This window comes from Haliotis rufescens, unplaced genomic scaffold, assembly GCF_023055435.1.
Source record: "Haliotis rufescens isolate VD_foot unplaced genomic scaffold, xgHalRufe1.0.p SCAF_126, whole genome shotgun sequence".
Taxonomy (NCBI): domain Eukaryota; kingdom Metazoa; phylum Mollusca; class Gastropoda; order Lepetellida; family Haliotidae; genus Haliotis; species Haliotis rufescens.
The window spans coordinates 455001-476637 of NW_025963809.1; the positions used below are offsets into that span (position 1 = coordinate 455001).

Sequence of the window (21637 nt, forward strand, 5' to 3'; positions counted from 1 at the left end):
TTGTTGTCATTATATGTTGTTTGTTTGTTTGTTGTTTAACGTCGCACTCAGCAATATTCCAGCTGTATGATGGCGGTCTGTAAATAATCGAGTCTGGATCAGACAATCCAGTGATTAATATCATGAGCATCGATCCACGCAATTGAGATACGATGACATGCATCAACCAAGTCAGCGAGCCCGACCACCCGATCCCGTTAGTCGCCTCTTACGCCAAGCATAGTCGCCTTTAACGGCAAACATGGGTTGCTGAAGACCTATTCTACCCCGGATCTTCACGGGTTCAATGCCTAGTGTTGAGACGTACCTATGATGGACAGAAGAAAAGCTGCCTTCGATTCGTCGATCTCCAGCGAGATAGCGCGGTCCACGATGTAGACGAAGGGTACGTAGAAGCCCAACATCGCCAAGACGTTGCCGAAACAGATGAGGAGGAAGGTTGGGTTCTTCAGGAGCTTGACGTCAAGCATCTCAGACAGCGTGTCACGTGCAGGTTTGGGTATCCACTCGCACGTGAAGCACGTCTTCTCCATGTGCATGCTGGGTATGCTCGTCACGCTGCGGATGTAGTCTTTCATGTCCGGCTGCGACTTGAACTGTTGGATGTTCATAATGCTGCCGCTGTAGAAGATGTCCTTCCGGTACATCGGGCGAGACAGGTCCGTCTTGATCTTGTTTAAGTTGGCTTCGGATATAAATGTTAAGTCGTGAGCACGACGGGGGCTGCTTTGGTGAATCCTGTCCTCCACGTCCAAAAATCCAATTTTTTGGACAAGAGGTTCCACTTCCGCCCTGTCCAAATCGTCATCAGGGATAGATGCTATGTATTTGGAAGCATCAATAGGTTTGTCCTTACTCTTTGATGTGGAATTGTCTTCTGTGCGGGTTGAATGCATTGCCATATTTGGAACCGAGGAGTAAGCTGCGCCACTTGTTGGCTTAGCGGAGTCCAAGACTAAGAATTTATTTTTCACGATAGGCTTTGATTTAGAAATCATATCAGTCACGTTCTCCTTGGGTTTCTTCTTACCTGGCGCCGCCAGGGGGCGCATCAACATGCCGCACACCATGCCGTTAAAAACAATTCCTGATAGGATTAGAAGCGCGCTCTTCCACTCTAGGGTGTCGAGTAAGTAGCGAGAGAATGGGGCGAATATGAACATCCCAACTCCCGACCCGCACACGCCGATACCAGTAGCAATGGCTCGCTTCTTCTCGAAGTAGAACCCCACACTAACGATGGCGGGAAGGTACATCATGCCGAAACCGAACCCTGAAACAACACCAACACAGCCAGACATAAAATGCTATGAATCCAAATATATTTCGAACATAATATTCAATTAATGTGGTGGTAACCACGTAGTATGGCACGTCTAAATTATTCACGATTCTCTCGGAAATAAAAACTTGTCCCCGAAAAGGCTTTAAAGAGATAATGATGCTTCAGACTTGAAAACTTATGAGCCACATAAAATACATTGTTGTCAGGTGATTTAAATAAAAAATACTTTAAAAAAATTTGTTTTAATTAAAAAAAACATATTTATCATATACTTCAGTGTGAAAGGCTGGGTTTTCCGAAGTTGAGAGAGGTGATATTTTCCTTGCAGTGAGGGGCGGTCGGGTATCCTAGAGGTTAAAGCGTTCGTTCGTCGCGCCGAAGACCTGGGTTCGAATCCCGACATGGGTACAATGTGGTGTACCATTTCTGGTGTCCCCCGCAGTGATATTGCTGGAATATTGCTAAAAGCGGCGAAACACCACACTTACTTACGACTACTCGTTGCAATGAACATAACACTTTGACGGAACTATTGTCATACAAGAATTACCTCCCCTCAAATGGTCTCCCTTTATCTAGCGTTTAGCCCGAACACAAACTGTTGACGTCAATTTGACGTTAGTTCCACTTTAACAAGGGAAAATAATGACAGATAGTCATTCATGGAGTTAATATCGCTTCTCATCGTTTGTTATTCTCTTGAAAATGTTTTGTTATAAACTGTAAATTTATCATTTAACTCGTCAATCGAGACTGTTTGTTTCCCAAAGTGCTATTTTTGTTACTTTATCAGCGTGTATTCTTTCGCTTCCAAGAGCGGTCTCATTTTTTAAGATTTTGCAAACACGAAAGTACTTTTTACGTTGCAAATACAAGGAGTAGTGAACCGTCCATGTGTGTTAGGTAGGGAGAATTTACGTTTCAAGGTTTTATATTTGTAATGAACTATTTAATTCTCCGGCAGACAACTACACAAAAAGTATATAATAAATAGGATATTCCATGTGTCTTGTGAAATATAATGTTTTTTCTCAACGAGTGACGGTGGGAAAGGAGATATTTTCAAGAAAATTTTCCCCCGTCACTCGACACTTTGAATATCCTCTATATCAAATATCAATATCAAATTGTCAATGAGGTACTAAAGGACGCAACACGTACGAAATACAAGAATAACACGGGCATCAAATAAACATGACGTCATGACAATATGACGTCATCTCAAGTATGACATCATAGACAAGGAGAGTAAGTTTCAGGCCTAGGTTAGATGTCAAGCCATTCGCTACTTCCGTGTTCGCGGGGTCACGTATTCGCCGCTCCGCATGTAAAGTGCATGCCAACTTACCTCCAATGACGCCGTAAGTGAGAATCAGGATTTCCACATTTGGAGAGAATGTGCTGACGGCGAAGCCTATGGTTGCTATGACACTGCCGGCCATGCACACGGGCCGACATCCGAACTTGTTTGTAAGGGCGCTAACGATTGGCCCTAGAATGAAAAAAAATAATCTGATTGGTTAATGCTTTTTTAAAAAAAATAGTTTAATGATATTATGACATGTGATCAAATCAGAGCTAGAGCTAGAGCTAGTCAACTGGGGCGTATCTAGTCTAGCAAGCAAGGTTCGATACAAATGTCTAATTATCTGATAAATCGTGGCGTCTGAAAATAATGGAGTCTCGACCAGGGAGCCCATTCAACAGACATTACCGCTGATCCATTTAGCGGCCTTGAACTTCAAGCATATGTTGCTGGGGATCAGTTCTTAACCCGGAATGGGGCGGTCGGGTAGCCTAGTGGTTAGCGTTCGCTCGTCACGCCAAAGGCCCGCTTTCGATTCCCAACATGGGTACAATGTGTGAAGCCCATTTCTTGTGTCCCCCGCCGTGATATTGCTGGAATATTGCTAAAAGCGGCGTAAAACCATACTCACTCTATTACCGGAATACCAACGCATGGCAAACGTTTAGTTTACATTTGTCTCAAAAACAAGGCATGTACCGTATATCCTCTCATAGAAGCCGGGTCAATTGTTCCGTGCAAAAAATAGACACCGGGCCTCTAATAGACGCCGGGTCGATCAATTAATGATCCCTTTCATTCGTGGTCATAGTGAAATAGGGGTATCAATAGAAGCCGGGCCTCCAATAGACGCCGGGTCAAAGGCTTGTCCGAAATAAATAGAAGCCCGGGCCTCTAATAGAGGAAATACGGTACGTTCTTTGACATCGTAGTAACTACCAGGTGGTAATTTAATAACAATCTAAAAATAGTCTACAAATACTATTCGTACTTAGACATTGGGATCATTAGATCCGAACTCTGTCAAGTCTTACGACAGAGTACCAAAGACCAAAAGACAACTGATGTCCGGAAATGGTTACAGTGGTAGCATCCAATGACAATCTATTCCTATGGTGGGGTACGGGTGGCCCAGTCGTCTAAGGCGCCGCGATTCGCTGTGCAGAGGTGCGTCCCTTGGGCACGCCAGAAACCTATGATTGTGGGTTCGAATCCCTGTTCGCCCCGATTATGTTTCTAGGTTTGTCAGCACCATACCCGTGCTCGTGGGTTTCACCGAAGTGATAAACGTCTGAGACCTGCATCACTTCGGGCTTTCCTCCCACATTAAGCCGACACGCCGCGATAAACTGTAATATTGTTAAAATCGGCGTTAAACCCAATTCACTCACTCGAACACTATTCCAATGACGTCATGTCTGATCACATGTTTGCGACACTGAGCGCCTCCCTTACCCTGAAATCTAGGCTTATGTTTGGAACACATGGAGTATAAGACGCAGGTTGCCCCGTACCTACCTACGCACAAGTAGGTTCCAACCTGGACAGAACCAACCAGCGCCACTTTACTCTTGGACTCCTTGAAGAATGTTGTGAACTCCAACAAGAATATACCAAACGTGTACCCGATGCCGTCCACGATGATGTTGCAGACGAGAGACGCGGCGACGATCACCCAGCCCCATCCTCCGTCCGGCGGTGTGGGAATATACGCATCAACTTCATTTGTAGACGCCATGTATTCATCCTGGCCATTTTGTAGACCGTTTTTTTTCTCTTTACTTGGCATTTTGTCTCCTTGTCTACCGACCTCTTCACTTTAACGTTATATAGCTTCAACGAGATATCCGCTCACATGGGACAACTGGAGAGTGAAAGGGCTCAAATCTCATTTAACCGAGACTTCGAACGGGAAAAATTCAAATCTCGTTTAAACGAGATTTGTAGGTGCGGTCATCCAAACGTCATGTCCTTTTCGGAGTCGTAATGTCGTAGACAGGTTCCTGCAAAATAACATGGATAAATGTTATAGTAATAAATCATCTTGTCACCTGCTTGGCATCTTGTCTTTAAGGGTCAAACCCTAACGTTTAAGTCCAAGCAAAGGTCAAGAGTGGACGAACTGGGTTAACCCGACACCCAAAACAGAAGGTAGCATTCCCACGTATATTGTGTGCTGCTCTAGAAGTGCAAGCTGAGTACACGGTGAACTATTATTTTTCTTCAATTCATTTATAGTCAACCATGCGGCCCCGGGGTGACGTAAACGGCCCTACATGTTGAGAAGCGTCATGTGGTGTGTTGTGTCAGCATTTCGTCTCAAACGCCGACATATATCTCTCACATATGGACACATTCCCCTCACACACAGACACAATCCCCTCACACACGCACACATTCCCCTTACACACGACACATTCCCCTCACACACGACACATTCCCCTCACACACAGACACATTCCCCTCACATATGGACACATTCCCCTCACACACGACACATTCCCCACACACGGACACATTCCCCTCACACACGACACATTCCTCTCACACACAGACACATTCCCCTCACATATGGACACATTCCTCTCACACACAGACACATTCCTCTCACACACGACACATTCCCCTCACACACAGACACATTCCCCTCACGTATGGACACATTCCCCTAACACACGACACATTCCTCTCAAACACGACACATTCCCCTCAAACACATTCCCCTCACACACGACAAATTCCTCTCACACACGACACATTCCCCTCACACACGACACATTCCCCTCTTACATGGACACATTCCCCTCACACACGACACATTCCCCTCTTACACGACACATTCCCCTCAAACACGACACATTCCCCTCTTACACGACACATTCGCCTCACACGACACATTCCCCTCTTACACGACACATTCTTCTTTTACATGGACACTATTTCCCCTCGACCACGGACACAAATTTCCTCACAAACGAATAAATATCACACGGACACAAATTTCCCTTACAGGTCTGCTGTTTAAACCTTAAAGGTTTTATTTGCAAGGAAATGTGCATAGTCATTGAACAGTATACGCTTTGAACTTCAGTACACATGAAACCAATACCAACCTATCCCAGTGTCAGTGACATGCATACTGACTGTATCTGTGCTAGAGTTCTGACGGTACTGGGTGTATGTCATTAATACCAGTACGATGCATCACAATGGGCACTGCGAGGGAGGGAGCGAGGGAGGTCAAGTACTCCAGACGGTTGAATCATATATATACACCTTAGCCCCCAATAAACTGTTGGAAAAATATTCAAATACCTGTTGGAAAAATATTCAAATACCTGTTGAAAAAAATATTCAAATACTCGTTGGAAGAATATTCAAATACCCGTTGGAAAAATATTCAAATACCCGTTGGAAAAATATTCAAATACCTTTTGGAAAAATATTTAAATACCCGTTCGAAAAATATTCAAATACCTGTTCGAAAAATATTCAAATAAAGCCCAAGACAAAAATCTGCACTTCGGGGCATTGACACACAGAGACTGGGACATGGACACACATAGACCGGGAAATTGCTACAGAGACCTGGACATTGACACACAGAGACCGGGACATTGACACACAGAGACCGGGACATTGACACACAGAGACCGGGACATGGACACACAGAGACCTGGACATTGACACACAGAGACCGGGACATTGACACACAGAGACCGGGACATGGACACACAGAGACCTGGACATTGACACACACAGAGACTGGGACATGGACACACAGAGACCGGGACATTGACACACACAGAGACTGGGACATGGACACACAGAGACCTGGACATTGACACACACGGAGACTGGGACATGGACACACAGAGACCGGGAAATTGCTACAGAGACCGGGACATTGACACACAGAGACCGGGACATTGACACACAGAGACCGGGACATGGACACACAGAGACCTGGACATTGACACACAGAGACCGGGACATTGACACACAGAGACCGGGACATGGACACACAGAGACCTGGACATTGACACACACAGAGACTGGGACATGGACACACAGAGACCGGGACATTGACACACACAGAGACTGGGACATGGACACACAGAGACCTGGACATTGACACACACGGAGACTGGGACATGGACACACAGAGACCGGGAAATTGCTACAGAGACCGGGACATTGACACACAGAGACCGGGACATGGACACACACAGAGACTGGGACATGGACACACAGAGACCTGGACATTGACACACACGGAGACTGGGACATGGACACACAGAGACCGTGAAATTGCTACAGAGACCGGGACATTGACACACAGAGACCGGGACATGGACACACACAGACACTGGGACATGGACACACAGAGACCGGGAAATTGCTACAGAGACCGGGACATTGACACACAGAGACCGGGACATTGACACACACAGAGACTGGGACATGGACACACAGAGACCGGGAAATTGCTACAGAGACCTTCTGGCGTCTAACAGGTAGCTTGGGCTGTATACTCCGCAAGGAGCTGAGAATAATTTTCGAGTGCACACTGATCCTGTGACCGGGGTAATAATAGCGCTTCGAGCATGCCCCTGGGTGGTTGGAAAAAAACGTGCAATATAAATGGCCTATTATTAATATTAATATTATGATTATGATTATTATTACTGATAATGCTTCTGATCTTCAAAGACAAACGTTCACCTTGCTTCTTTATACGTTTTCGGAAACCAAATGCTTATGCATAATTCAGACAATATAAATGTTGAATTAACCCAGGAAAGTACTAAAGTAAAGGAATTGTACTTTACAAATTATTTTTAAAAAATCCATAAAACAAAAAAGAAGCTTCAAAAATGAATTAATGTTTAATATATAAACTTTCAAGAACAAAGCCAAACACATTTTGGTCTTTTTAATCGACGCACTTTCTTAACAATCGCTTTGCATTCTGGTTACACTGACCTGTAATTAACGTTCAATAAAGTCCACATCTTGAGACAATCGACTGCGATTATCCTTTCAAACCCAAAATAAAATTGGGGTCATAAGCTGTTTGTATGATCATCTGTGATCTTGGCCTTCACCTTAAGGGCATTTTAAGTGAATATGACCCTGTTGTGTCCTTTATAGTAGCGTGTGAAGACAGAATTTACGAAGACTCAAAATTTAACCATGTCAAGGTGAGCTAACAATCTAGAACGAATTTTCAATGATAAAGTGCATCTGCCCTTATAGTTAAATCCCCGACAGGTTGACGAAGTGAGTACCATGCCCTGGGCTGAGCGGTCGGAAAACAATAGGAGAGTCGGCTACCGCTGTCGCGTGTTCAACATGCACGTGCTTCAAGGTGAAATATGACTGATTGTGTGAGGTACTTCGTGTCACGTGACCATACCGCAACTGTCTCAAGTGAAGTCCGCTCGACAGGTAACAATTACACCGTATATCTCACAAGGCCAAGGTCGCAGCTCGAGGTGAACAACTCACAAGTACGTGACACCGTACATGTACCTATTATCATAACTGTAAAACAATAATGGAGACTTGAACACCTGTTGTATCGCAACACGGGTAGTTTGATTACAAGAAAGCGATAGCCATGTGTGTCTGATGAAGAGACAGGATGTAGACCTGAGTGAGTGATTGAGTATGGTTTTACGCCGCTTTTAGCAATGTTCACGCAATATCACGGCGGGGGAACCCAGAAATGGGCTTCACACATTGTACCCATGTCGGGAATCGAACCCGGGTCTTCGGCGTGCATCTTCCCGAGGCAAGAGAGTTAACTGACTATAAAAGTCCAGTTTCCACCCTTGCCGAACTAGGCTGGTATTATGGAGTTACATTTTGGCTGGACTAACGAGTCTATGCATAGTCCAATCAAAATCGCGCACCGAAATCCAAATCCGGTTCGAAAACCGTCGTGCAGATTTCGGTCGATTGCAGGATTTGCAAAACATGTGCACCGTCAACTCGTTGTCAGCAGATATTTTCCAAATCTTTTCATGTTTTAATCAAGGTGCTCACGTGATTTGATGCATTTCGCGATGTAAGACCCGTTTTATCACAGTATAGATCTTGATTATCGATCAGATCGTCCTGACTCGGCGCCACCATTTTGAATGAAGCAAACGCAAGTGATGCGAGAGGTGGAATCTGATTGGTCCATAGGAGAGGCTTAGAAGGGACATAACTGGTAATAGCCCCTGGTGGCGCTACGATCAAGCCCAGTAATTCCAGCCTAGTTCGGCAAGGGTGGAAACTGGACTTTTAATGTCAGTTAACTCTCCTGCCTCGGGAAGATGTCGGTGTGACGAGCGAACGCTTTAACCACTAGGCTACCCGACCGCCCCCTGTGGCCCTGAAATGTTGTGTACATGTAATAAAAAAGTTCTTATTCATTATATTTCTTGTCATAGCAATATTTTGAATTGATATATATTCCCAATTACCCTTTAAACATGTATCACCCGATTCTTTCATATAACAATAGTTAATCTCTCATGCCATGACAGATTAACATTACCAATATGAAAGAATCGGGTGATCCTTAACTTCTTTTGAGTAGTATATTTACCCTTTTTTTTAAACTACAGCCGCCATATGCAAATGGAGCAAATTATATATTTTTTGAGCATACCTGCCTTGTCTAATGTGTGGTATATATAATTATGCGACTTCATACCTTTCACTTGTGCCATGCAGAAGCTCCGTGTCCTACATCCGAGCAACATCTCCTACCGTTTAATTTGCCATGCACGAAATATTAATTGTTCACATCAGTAACATCATAATTATGAGTCATATCTGAGTCATCACATATGGCGGGGAGCTTTGATGCTCTTCATCAATGTTTTCTTAACCGCCCTCATAAAACATTCATGTCACGTCGCACTCACAATGAAACTGACAGCACAGACTGCTGAGTCGGCAGACAAAGCACGACCTACAAGCTCCAGCTGATGGCATGCCTCACACTCGTATCTACGAACAGGTCGATCTGATAGCACAGGTCATGTCGTACAACAAGGTAGATGTCGTACAACAAGGTAGATGTCTTACAACAAGGTAGATGTCTTACAACAAGGTAGATGTCTTATTACACAGGTAGATGTCTTACAACACGGTAGATGTCTTACAACAAGGTAGATGTCTTACAACAAGGTAGATGTCTTACAACAAGGTAGATGTCTTACAACAAGGTAGATGTCTTACAACACGGTAGATGTCTTACAACAAGGTAGATGTCTTATTACACAGGTAGATGTCTTACAACAAGGTAGATATCTTATTACACAGGTAGATGTCTTACAACACGGTAGATGTCTTACAACAAGGTAGATGTCTTACAACAAGGTAGATGTCTTACAACAAGGTAGATGTCCTACAACAAGGTAGATGTCTTACAACACGGTAGATGTCTTACAACAAGGTAGATGTCTTATTACACAGGTAGATGTCTTATTACACAGGTAGATGTCTTACAACACGGTAGATGTCTTACAACAAGGTAGATGTCTTACAACAAGGTAGATGTCTTACAACAAGGTAGATGTCTTACAACAAGGTAGATGTCTTACAACACGGTAGATGTCTTACAACACGGTAGATGTCTTACAACAAGGTGGATGTCTTACAACAAGGTAGATGTCTTACAACAAGGTAGATGTCTTACAACAAGGTAGATGTCTTACAACACGGTAGATGTCTTACAACAAGGTAGATGTCTTACAACAAGGTAGATGTCTTACAACAAGGTAGATGTCTTACAACAAGGTAGATGTCTTATTACACAGGTAGATATCCTATTACACAGGTAGATGTCTTACAACAAGGTAGATGTCTTACAACAAGGTAGATGTCTTACAACAAGGTAGATGTCTTACAACAAGGTAGATGTCTTACAACAAGGTAGATGTCTTATTACACAGGTAGATGTCTTACAACACGGTAGATGTCTTACAACACGGTAGATGTCTTACAACAAGGTAGATGTCTTATTACACAGGTAGATGTCTTATTACACAGGTAGATGTCTTATTACACAGGTAGATGTCTTATTACACAGGTAGATGTCTTACAACAAGGTAGATGTCTTACAACAAGGTGGATGTCTTACAACAAGGTGGATGTCTTACAACAAGGTAGATGTCTTACAACACGGTAGATGTCTTACAACAAGGTAGATGTCGTACAACAAGGTGGATGTCTTACAACAAGGTGGATGTCTTACAACAAGGTAGATGTCTTACAACAAGGTAGATGTCTTACAACACGGTAGATGTCTTACAACAAGGTAGATGTCTTACAACACGGTAGATGTCTTATTACACAGGTGGATGTCTTACAACAAGGTAGATGTCTTACAACAAGGTAGATGTCTTACAACAAGGTAGATGTCTTACAACACGGTAGATGTCTTACAACAAGGTAGATGTCTTACAACAAGGTAGATGTCTTACAACAAGGTAGATGTCGTACAACAAGGTGGATGTCTTACAACAAGGTGGATGTCTTACAACAAGGTGGATGTCTTACAACAAGGTAGATGTCTTACAACACGGTAGATGTCTTACAACAAGGTAGATATCCTATTACACAGGTAGATATCCTGTTACACAGGTAGATATCCTATTACACAGGTAGATGTCTTACAACAAGGTAGATGTCTTACAACAAGGTAGATGTCTTACAACAAGGTAGATGTCTTACAACACGGTAGATGTCTTACAACAAGGTAGATGTCTTATTACACAGGTAGATGTCTTACAACACGGTAGATGTCTTACAACACGGTAGATGTCTTACAACAAGGTAGATGTCTTACAACACGGTAGATGTCTTACAACAAGGTGGATGTCTTACAACAAGGTGGATGTCTTACAACAAGGTAGATGTCTTACAACAAGGTAGATGTCTTACAACACGGTAGATGTCTTACAACAAGGTAGATGTCTTATTACACAGGTAGATGTCTTACAACAAGGTAGATGTCTTACAACACGGTAGATGTCTTACAACAAGGTAGATGTCTTTCAACACGGTAGATGTCTTACAACAAGGTGGATGTCTTACAACAAGGTGGATGTCTTACAACAAGGTGGATGTCTTACAACAAGGTAGATGTCTTACAACAAGGTAGATGTCTTACAACACGGTAGATGTCTTACAACAAGGTAGATGTCTTACAACACGGTAGATGTCTTACAACAAGGTAGATGTCTTACAACAAGGTGGATGTCTTACAACAAGGTAGATGTCTTACAACAAGGTGGATGTCTTACAACAAGGTGGATGTCTTACAACAAGGTAGATGTCTTACAACAAGGTAGATGTCTTACAACAAGGTGGATGTCTTACAACAAGGTAGATGTCTTACAACAAGGTGGATGTCTTACAACAAGGTAGATGTCTTACAACAAGGTAGATGTCTTACAACAAGGTGGATGTCTTACAACAAGGTGGATGTCTTACAACAAAGTAGATGTCTTACAACAAGGTAGATGTCTTACAACAAGGTAGATGTCTTACAACAAAGTAGATGTCTTACAACAAGGTAGATGTCTTACAACAAGGTAGATGTCTTACTACACAGGTAGATATCCTATTACACAGGTAGATGTCTTACAACAAGGTAGATGTCTTACAACAAGGTGGATGTCTTATTACACAGGTAGATTTCTTACAACAAGGTGGATGTCTTACAACAAGGTAGATGTCTTACAACAAGGTGGATGTCTTACAACAAGGTAGATGTCTTACAACAAGGTAGATGTCTTACAACAAGGTGGATGTCTTACAACAAGGTGGATGTCTTACAACAAGGTAGATGTCTTACAACAAGGTGGATGTCTTACAACACGGTAGATGTCTTACAACAAGGTGGATGTCTTACAACAAGGTAGATGTCTTACAACAAGGTAGATGTCTTACAACAAGGTGGATGTCTTACAACACGGTAGATTTCTTACAACAAGGTGGATGTCTTACAACAAGGTAGATGTCTTACAACAAGGTGGATGTCTTACAACAAGGTAGATGTCTTACAACAAGGTAGATGTCTTACTACACAGGTAGATATCCTATTACACAGGTAGATGTCTTACAACAAGGTAGATGTCTTACAACAAGGTGGATGTCTTATTACACAGGTAGATTTCTTACAACAAGGTGGATGTCTTACAACAAGGTAGATGTCTTACAACAAGGTGGATGTCTTACAACAAGGTAGATGTCTTACAACAAGGTAGATGTCTTACAACAAGGTAGATTTCTTACAACAAGGTGGATGTCTTACAACAAGGTAGATGTCTTACAACAAGGTGGATGTCTTACAACAAGGTGGATGTCTTACAACAAGGTAGATGTCTTACAACAAGGTAGATGTCTTACAACAAGGTAGATGTCTTACAACAAGGTGGATGTCTTACAACAAGGTGGATGTCTTACAACAAGGTAGATGTCTTACAACAAGGTGGATGTCTTACAACAAGGTAGATGTCTTACAACAAGGTGGATGTCTTACAACACGGTAGATTTCTTACAACAAGGTGGATGTCTTACAACAAGGTAGATGTCTTACAACAAGGTGGATGTCTTACAACAAGGTAGATGTCTTACAACAAGGTAGATGTCTTACTACACAGGTAGATATCCTATTACACAGGTAGATGTCTTACAACAAGGTAGATGTCTTACAACAAGGTGGATGTCTTACAACAAGGTGGATGTCTTACAACAAGGTAGATGTCTTACAACAAGGTAGATTTCTTACAACAAGGTAGATGTCTTACAACAAGGTGGATGTCTTACAACAAGGTAGATGTCTTACTACACAGGTAGATATCCTATTACACAGGTAGATGTCTTACAACAAGGTAGATGTCTTACAACAAGGTGGATGTCTTACAACAAGGTAGATGTCTTACAACAAGGTAGATGTCTTACAACAAGGTAGATGTCTTACTACACAGGTAGATATCCTATTACACAGGTAGATGTCTTACAACAAGGTAGATGTCTTACAACAAGGTGGATGTCTTACAACAAGGTAGATGTCTTACAACAAGGTAGATGTCTTACAACAAGGTAGATGTCTTACTACACAGGTAGATATCCTATTACACAGGTAGATGTCTTACAACAAGGTAGATGTCTTACAACAAGGTGGATGTCTTACAACAAGGTAGATGTCTTACAACAAGGTAGATGTCTTACAACAAGGTGGATGTCTTACAACAAGGTGGATGTCTTACAACACGGTAGATTTCTTACAACAAGGTGGATGTCTTACAACAAGGTAGATGTCTTACAACAAGGTGGATGTCTTACAACAAGGTAGATGTCTTACAACAAGGTAGATGTCTTACTACACAGGTAGATATCCTATTACACAGGTAGATGTCTTACAACAAGGTAGATGTCTTACAACAAGGTGGATGTCTTACAACAAGGTGGATGTCTTACAACAAGGTAGATGTCTTACAACAAGGTAGATGTCTTACAACAAGGTAGATTTCTTACAACAAGGTGGATGTCTTACAACAAGGTAGATGTCTTACAACAAGGTGGATGTCTTACAACAAGGTGGATGTCTTACAACAAGGTAGATGTCTTACAACAAGGTAGATGTCTTACAACAAGGTAGATGTCTTACAACAAGGTGGATGTCTTACAACAAGGTGGATGTCTTACAACAAGGTAGATGTCTTACAACAAGGTAGATGTCTTACTACACAGGTAGATATCCTATTACACAGGTAGATGTCTTACAACAAGGTAGATGTCTTACAACAAGGTGGATGTCTTACAACAAGGTGGATGTCTTACAACAAGGTAGATGTCTTACAACAAGGTAGATGTCTTACAACAAGGTAGATGTCTTACAACAAGGTAGATGTCTTACAACAAGGTAGATGTCTTACAACAAGGTAGATGTCTTACAACAAGGTAGATGTCTTACAACAAGGTGGATGTCTTACAACAAGGTGGATGTCTTACAACAAGGTAGATGTCTTACAACAAGGTGGATGTCTTACAACAAGGTGGATGTCTTACAACACGGTAGATTTCTTACAACAAGGTGGATGTCTTACAACAAGGTAGATGTCTTACAACAAGGTGGATGTCTTACAACACGGTAGATTTCTTACAACAAGGTGGATGTCTTACAACAAGGTAGATGTCTTACAACAAGGTGGATGTCTTACAACACGGTAGATTTCTTACAACAAGGTGGATGTCTTACAACAAGGTAGATGTCTTACAACAAGGTGGATGTCTTACAACAAGGTAGATGTCTTACAACAAGGTAGATGTCTTACTACACAGGTAGATATCCTATTACACAGGTAGATGTCTTACAACAAGGTAGATGTCTTACAACAAGGTGGATGTCTTACAACAAGGTGGATGTCTTACAACAAGGTAGATGTCTTACAACAAGGTAGATGTCTTACAACAAGGTAGATTTCTTACAACAAGGTGGATGTCTTACAACAAGGTAGATGTCTTACAACAAGGTAGATGTCTTACAACAAGGTAGATGTCTTACAACAAGGTAGATGTCTTACAACAAGGTAGATGTCTTACAACAAGGTGGATGTCTTACAACAAGGTAGATGTCTTACAACAAGGTGGATGTCTTACAACAAGGTGGATGTCTTACAACAAGGTAGATGTCTTACAACAAGGTGGATGTCTTACAACAAAGTAGATGTCTTATTACACAGGTAGATATCCTATTACACAGGTAGATGTCTTATTACACAGGTAGATGTCTTATTACACAGGTAGATATCCTATTACACAGGTAGATATCCTATTACACAGGTAGATGTCTTATTACACAGGTAGATGTCTTATTACACAGGTAGATATCCTATTACACAGGTAGATGTCTTATTACACAGGTAGATGTCTTATTACACAGGTAGATATCCTATTACACAGGTAGATATCCTATTACACAGGTAGATGTCTTATTACACAGGTAGATATCCTATTACACAGGTAGATGTCTTATTACACAGGCAGATATCTTATTACACAGGTAGATATCCTATTACACAGGTAGACATCCCATTACACAGGTAGATATCCTATTACACAGGTAGATATCCTATTACACAGGTAGACATCCTATTACACAGGTAGATATCCTATTACACAGGTAGACATCCTATTACACAGGTAGATGTCTTACTACACAGGTAGATATCCTATTACACAGGTAGATGTCTTACAACAAGGTAGATGTCTTACAACAAGGTGGATGTCTTATTACACAGGTAGATTTCTTACAACAAGGTGGATGTCTTACAACAAGGTAGATGTCTTACAACAAGGTGGATGTCTTACAACAAGGTAGATGTCTTACAACAAGGTAGATGTCTTACAACAAGGTAGATTTCTTACAACAAGGTGGATGTCTTACAACAAGGTAGATGTCTTACAACAAGGTGGATGTCTTACAACAAGGTGGATGTCTTACAACAAGGTAGATGTCTTACAACAAGGTAGATGTCTTACAACAAGGTAGATGTCTTACAACAAGGTGGATGTCTTACAACAAGGTGGATGTCTTACAACAAGGTAGATGTCTTACAACAAGGTGGATGTCTTACAACAAGGTAGATGTCTTACAACAAGGTGGATGTCTTACAACACGGTAGATTTCTTACAACAAGGTGGATGTCTTACAACAAGGTAGATGTCTTACAACAAGGTGGATGTCTTACAACAAGGTAGATGTCTTACAACAAGGTAGATGTCTTACTACACAGGTAGATATCCTATTACACAGGTAGATGTCTTACAACAAGGTAGATGTCTTACAACAAGGTGGATGTCTTACAACAAGGTGGATGTCTTACAACAAGGTAGATGTCTTACAACAAGGTAGATTTCTTACAACAAGGTAGATGTCTTACAACAAGGTGGATGTCTTACAACAAGGTAGATGTCTTACTACACAGGTAGATATCCTATTACACAGGTAGATGTCTTACAACAAGGTAGATGTCTTACAACAAGGTGGATGTCTTACAACAAGGTAGATGTCTTACAACAAGGTAGATGTCTTACAACAAGGTAGATGTCTTACTACACAGGTAGATATCCTATTACACAGGTAGATGTCTTACAACAAGGTAGATGTCTTACAACAAGGTGGATGTCTTACAACAAGGTAGATGTCTTACAACAAGGTAGATGTCTTACAACAAGGTAGATGTCTTACTACACAGGTAGATATCCTATTACACAGGTAGATGTCTTACAACAAGGTAGATGTCTTACAACAAGGTGGATGTCTTACAACAAGGTAGATGTCTTACAACAAGGTAGATGTCTTACAACAAGGTGGATGTCTTACAACAAGGTGGATGTCTTACAACACGGTAGATTTCTTACAACAAGGTGGATGTCTTACAACAAGGTAGATGTCTTACAACAAGGTGGATGTCTTACAACAAGGTAGATGTCTTACAACAAGGTAGATGTCTTACTACACAGGTAGATATCCTATTACACAGGTAGATGTCTTACAACAAGGTAGATGTCTTACAACAAGGTGGATGTCTTACAACAAGGTGGATGTCTTACAACAAGGTAGATGTCTTACAACAAGGTAGATGTCTTACAACAAGGTAGATTTCTTACAACAAGGTGGATGTCTTACAACAAGGTAGATGTCTTACAACAAGGTGGATGTCTTACAACAAGGTGGATGTCTTACAACAAGGTAGATGTCTTACAACAAGGTAGATGTCTTACAACAAGGTAGATGTCTTACAACAAGGTGGATGTCTTACAACAAGGTGGATGTCTTACAACAAGGTAGATGTCTTACAACAAGGTAGATGTCTTACTACACAGGTAGATATCCTATTACACAGGTAGATGTCTTACAACAAGGTAGATGTCTTACAACAAGGTAGATGTCTTACAACAAGGTAGATGTCTTACAACAAGGTAGATGTCTTACAACAAGGTAGATGTCTTACAACAAGGTAGATGTCTTACAACAAGGTAGATGTCTTACAACAAGGTGGATGTCTTACAACAAGGTGGATGTCTTACAACAAGGTAGATGTCTTACAACAAGGTGGATGTCTTACAACAAGGTGGATGTCTTACAACACGGTAGATTTCTTACAACAAGGTGGATGTCTTACAACAAGGTAGATGTCTTACAACAAGGTGGATGTCTTACAACACGGTAGATTTCTTACAACAAGGTGGATGTCTTACAACAAGGTAGATGTCTTACAACAAGGTGGATGTCTTACAACACGGTAGATTTCTTACAACAAGGTGGATGTCTTACAACAAGGTAGATGTCTTACAACAAGGTGGATGTCTTACAACAAGGTAGATGTCTTACAACAAGGTAGATGTCTTACTACACAGGTAGATATCCTATTACACAGGTAGATGTCTTACAACAAGGTAGATGTCTTACAACAAGGTGGATGTCTTACAACAAGGTGGATGTCTTACAACAAGGTAGATGTCTTACAACAAGGTAGATGTCTTACAACAAGGTAGATTTCTTACAACAAGGTGGATGTCTTACAACAAGGTAGATGTCTTACAACAAGGTAGATGTCTTACAACAAGGTAGATGTCTTACAACAAGGTAGATGTCTTACAACAAGGTAGATGTCTTACAACAAGGTGGATGTCTTACAACAAGGTAGATGTCTTACAACAAGGTGGATGTCTTACAACAAGGTGGATGTCTTACAACAAGGTAGATGTCTTACAACAAGGTGGATGTCTTACAACAAAGTAGATGTCTTATTACACAGGTAGATATCCTATTACACAGGTAGATGTCTTATTACACAGGTAGATGTCTTATTACACAGGTAGATATCCTATTACACAGGTAGATATCCTATTACACAGGTAGATGTCTTATTACACAGGTAGATGTCTTATTACACAGGTAGATATCCTATTACACAGGTAGATGTCTTATTACACAGGTAGATGTCTTATTACACAGGTAGATATCCTATTACACAGGTAGATATCCTATTACACAGGTAGATGTCTTATTACACAGGTAGATATCCTATTACACAGGTAGATGTCTTATTACACAGGCAGATATCTTATTACACAGGTAGATATCCTATTACACAGGTAGACATCCCATTACACAGGTAGATATCCTATTACACAGGTAGATATCCTATTACACAGGTAGACATCCTATTACACAGGTAGATATCCTATTACACAGGTAGACATCCTATTACACAGGTAGATGTCTTATTACACAGGTAGATATCCTATTACACAGGTAGATGACTTATTACACAGGTAGATATCCTATTACACAGGTAGATATCCTATTACACAGGTAGATATCCTATTACACAGGTAGATGTCTTATTACACAGGTAGATATCCTATTACACAGGTAGATATCTTATTACGTATTTACCTGTATTGTTTTAACACCATATACTCAGATTCATAATTACTTCTCCAGACCTGCGTCACGACAATGAATTATGCATGAGGCGACACTTGCAACAACAACATTATGCAGACATAATATGTAAATCTAGACAATATTTTTATTACATACCTCTTAAGATTGACTGTCAACCACATTATTTGTCGCCCGAATATAGTAAACATTCAAGGAAAGTGATTTTACATATTTGTTTCACACACCTTAAAATAATTAAATTTCAAACCCTATTTAGCACCTTCATTTTCTATTAGTGAATGAAAACTCCATTGAAGCCCAGTAGCCCCTTAATACTGAGAGCCGGCAGGGTAACAACAAGTACCATTTTTTAACGTATTTTGTTATGACGCGGCCTGGGATAAAACCCGGACCTTCCATGGACGCTCTACAACTAGACCACGGACGCGGTCCAGCAGTAAATGAAAACCCTATCTGAGGACTTATACATTGGTCTTGTATTAGTGAATGTCGGACTGAATGAAAACCCTATCAAAGCATATTGATCTTGTATTAGTGAATGAGTGAATAAAAAGGCTCGCATGATGCAAGTTTTCCTAATAAATCATATTTAAAATACGGATACACACTCGACTAATACTGTCTATATATGGTATATGGTAAATTAAAAACAGAAAAGCGAACAAAAGCAATTCCATGTTTTTCGGTGCATATTCCTTTTTGAAGAAGTACCAAGAGAGAGAGAGAGATTTAGTGAGTGAGTGAGTGAGAGAGAGAGAGTGAGTGAGGGAGGGAGGGGCGAGGTTTTACGCCGCTTTTAGCAATATTCCAGCAACGGCGGGGGACACCAGAAACGGGCTTCACACATTGTACCCATGTGGAAAATCGAACCTGGGTCTTCGGCGTGACGGGCGAACGCTTTAACCACTAGGCTACCCCACCGACTTCGTTCCATAGCATAATTATATGGTGAGTGTGTGCGGTTTTACACCGCTTTTAACAACATATCTCAGCAACATCACCACGGGGGAGGACACGTTGCACCATATATGGATTCGAAACCAGGCCCAAGCCTTTCGTGCGAACACGTAACCACCAGCATACCCCCACCACTCCACAATATAGTGTTAGGCAACGGAAAAAATTACCGCCTCCGTGGTCTAGTGGTAGAGCGTCCGCCCGGAGATTCGAACCCAGGCCTCAAGCGTGTCGTGCGAACACGTAACCACCAGCATACCCCCACCACTCCACAATATAGTGTTAGGCAACGGAAAAAATTACCGCCTCCGTGGTCTAGTGGTAGAGCGTCCGCCCGGAGAGCGGAAGGTCCGGGGTTCGATCCCCGGCCGCGTCATACCAAAAGACGTTAAAAGATGGTACTTGTTGTTACCCTGTCTGGCGCTCGGCATTAAGGGGCTAAAACAAGGACTGGTCGGCTCGGAGTCAGTATACTGTGGGGTATTCATGTTAAACTGCGGCATGGTATCTCAGTGTGCTAGCACTTTAAATCGGCATCAGTCCGGACTAGTACAAGCAGCCACATACACACACACACGTAAATGCACGTCGCTATATAAGTGCAATAATCTTGGACGCGTCGTTAAACCCCATTTCACCTCACTTCACCAACGGGAAAAATATATTGTTTTTAAATAGAAATAGACAGGCGTGAGGGTCAGGTTTTACATTAAAGCATCGACCAGTGAGATACATGTTTAAGCCGTATGTTTAACGTAAAGTCGAGGAATAAACAGATGTATTTTCTATTTCGGTACGCTTCATAAGAAGACATAGGGACCGTCCTTACTTTGTGCTAATTTCAAGCGACCAGGTGATAACAGGTGGTCTTCTGCTGATGTCGCGTTGACAGGTGTTGTAGATAGCAATGTCACGTGACAAGACTCGGCACATTTGCTACGTGTCGTAACAATTTAGCTCTCCTGGCTGTTATAATATACAATGTGTATATCGCGTTATACTGAGTATTGTTGCCGCTATAACGAGGTCTTGAGTCAGTTGGACTTAACGCCGCTTTCAGACTATTCGGTTACATCACCGCGTAATTATTTTGATTCAGATGGTAGCGTATCCACTTTGAGACCGCTCCCGTGGTCTAGTTGTAGAGCGTCCGCCCGGAGAGCGGAAGGTCCGGGGTTCGATTCCTGGTCGCGTCATAACCAGCCGTGTGGTTAATGCGTCGGCTCGTCAAGACGAAAACCCAGATTTGATGGTACAGACGCCAGGAATAGAGGAGGATGCGAGAGGGTATTACAGACGCCGGGTATAGAGGGTGAGGGAGGTTCAACCGACGCCGGGTATAGAGGGTGAGGGTGTTACAGACGCCGGGTATAGAGGGTGAGGGAGGTTCAACCGACGCCGTGTATAGAGGGTGAGGGAGGTGCAACCGACGCCGTGTATAGAGGGTGAGCGAGGTGCAACCGACGCCGTGTATAGAGGATGAGGGAGGTTCAACCGACGCCGGGTATAGAGGGTGAGGGAGGTGCAACCGACGCCGTGTATAGAGGGTGAGGGTGTTACAGACGACGTGTATAGAGGGTGAGGGAGGTGCAACCGA

The 21637-nt window shown here is 42.0% G+C and overlaps 1 protein-coding gene across 4 annotated transcripts in view; it reads right to left on the reverse strand.

Annotated features, from left to right (window-relative positions):
- Positions 1-21637, reverse strand: part of LOC124121996 (monocarboxylate transporter 14-like) — a 72345-nt gene that overhangs the window by 11442 nt on the left and 39266 nt on the right. For all 4 annotated transcript variants that reach the window (XM_046485137.2, XM_046485139.2, XM_048393995.1 and 1 more), the window contains 3 exons: positions 4110-4594; positions 2634-2777; positions 308-1273 (listed from right to left, as the gene is read on the reverse strand). In XM_046485137.2, the coding sequence (XP_046341093.1) occupies positions 308-1273; positions 2634-2777; positions 4110-4380 (1381 nt within the window). In that variant the 5' untranslated portion in view covers positions 4381-4594. The remainder of the gene's footprint in view (positions 1-307; positions 1274-2633; positions 2778-4109; positions 4595-21637) is intronic.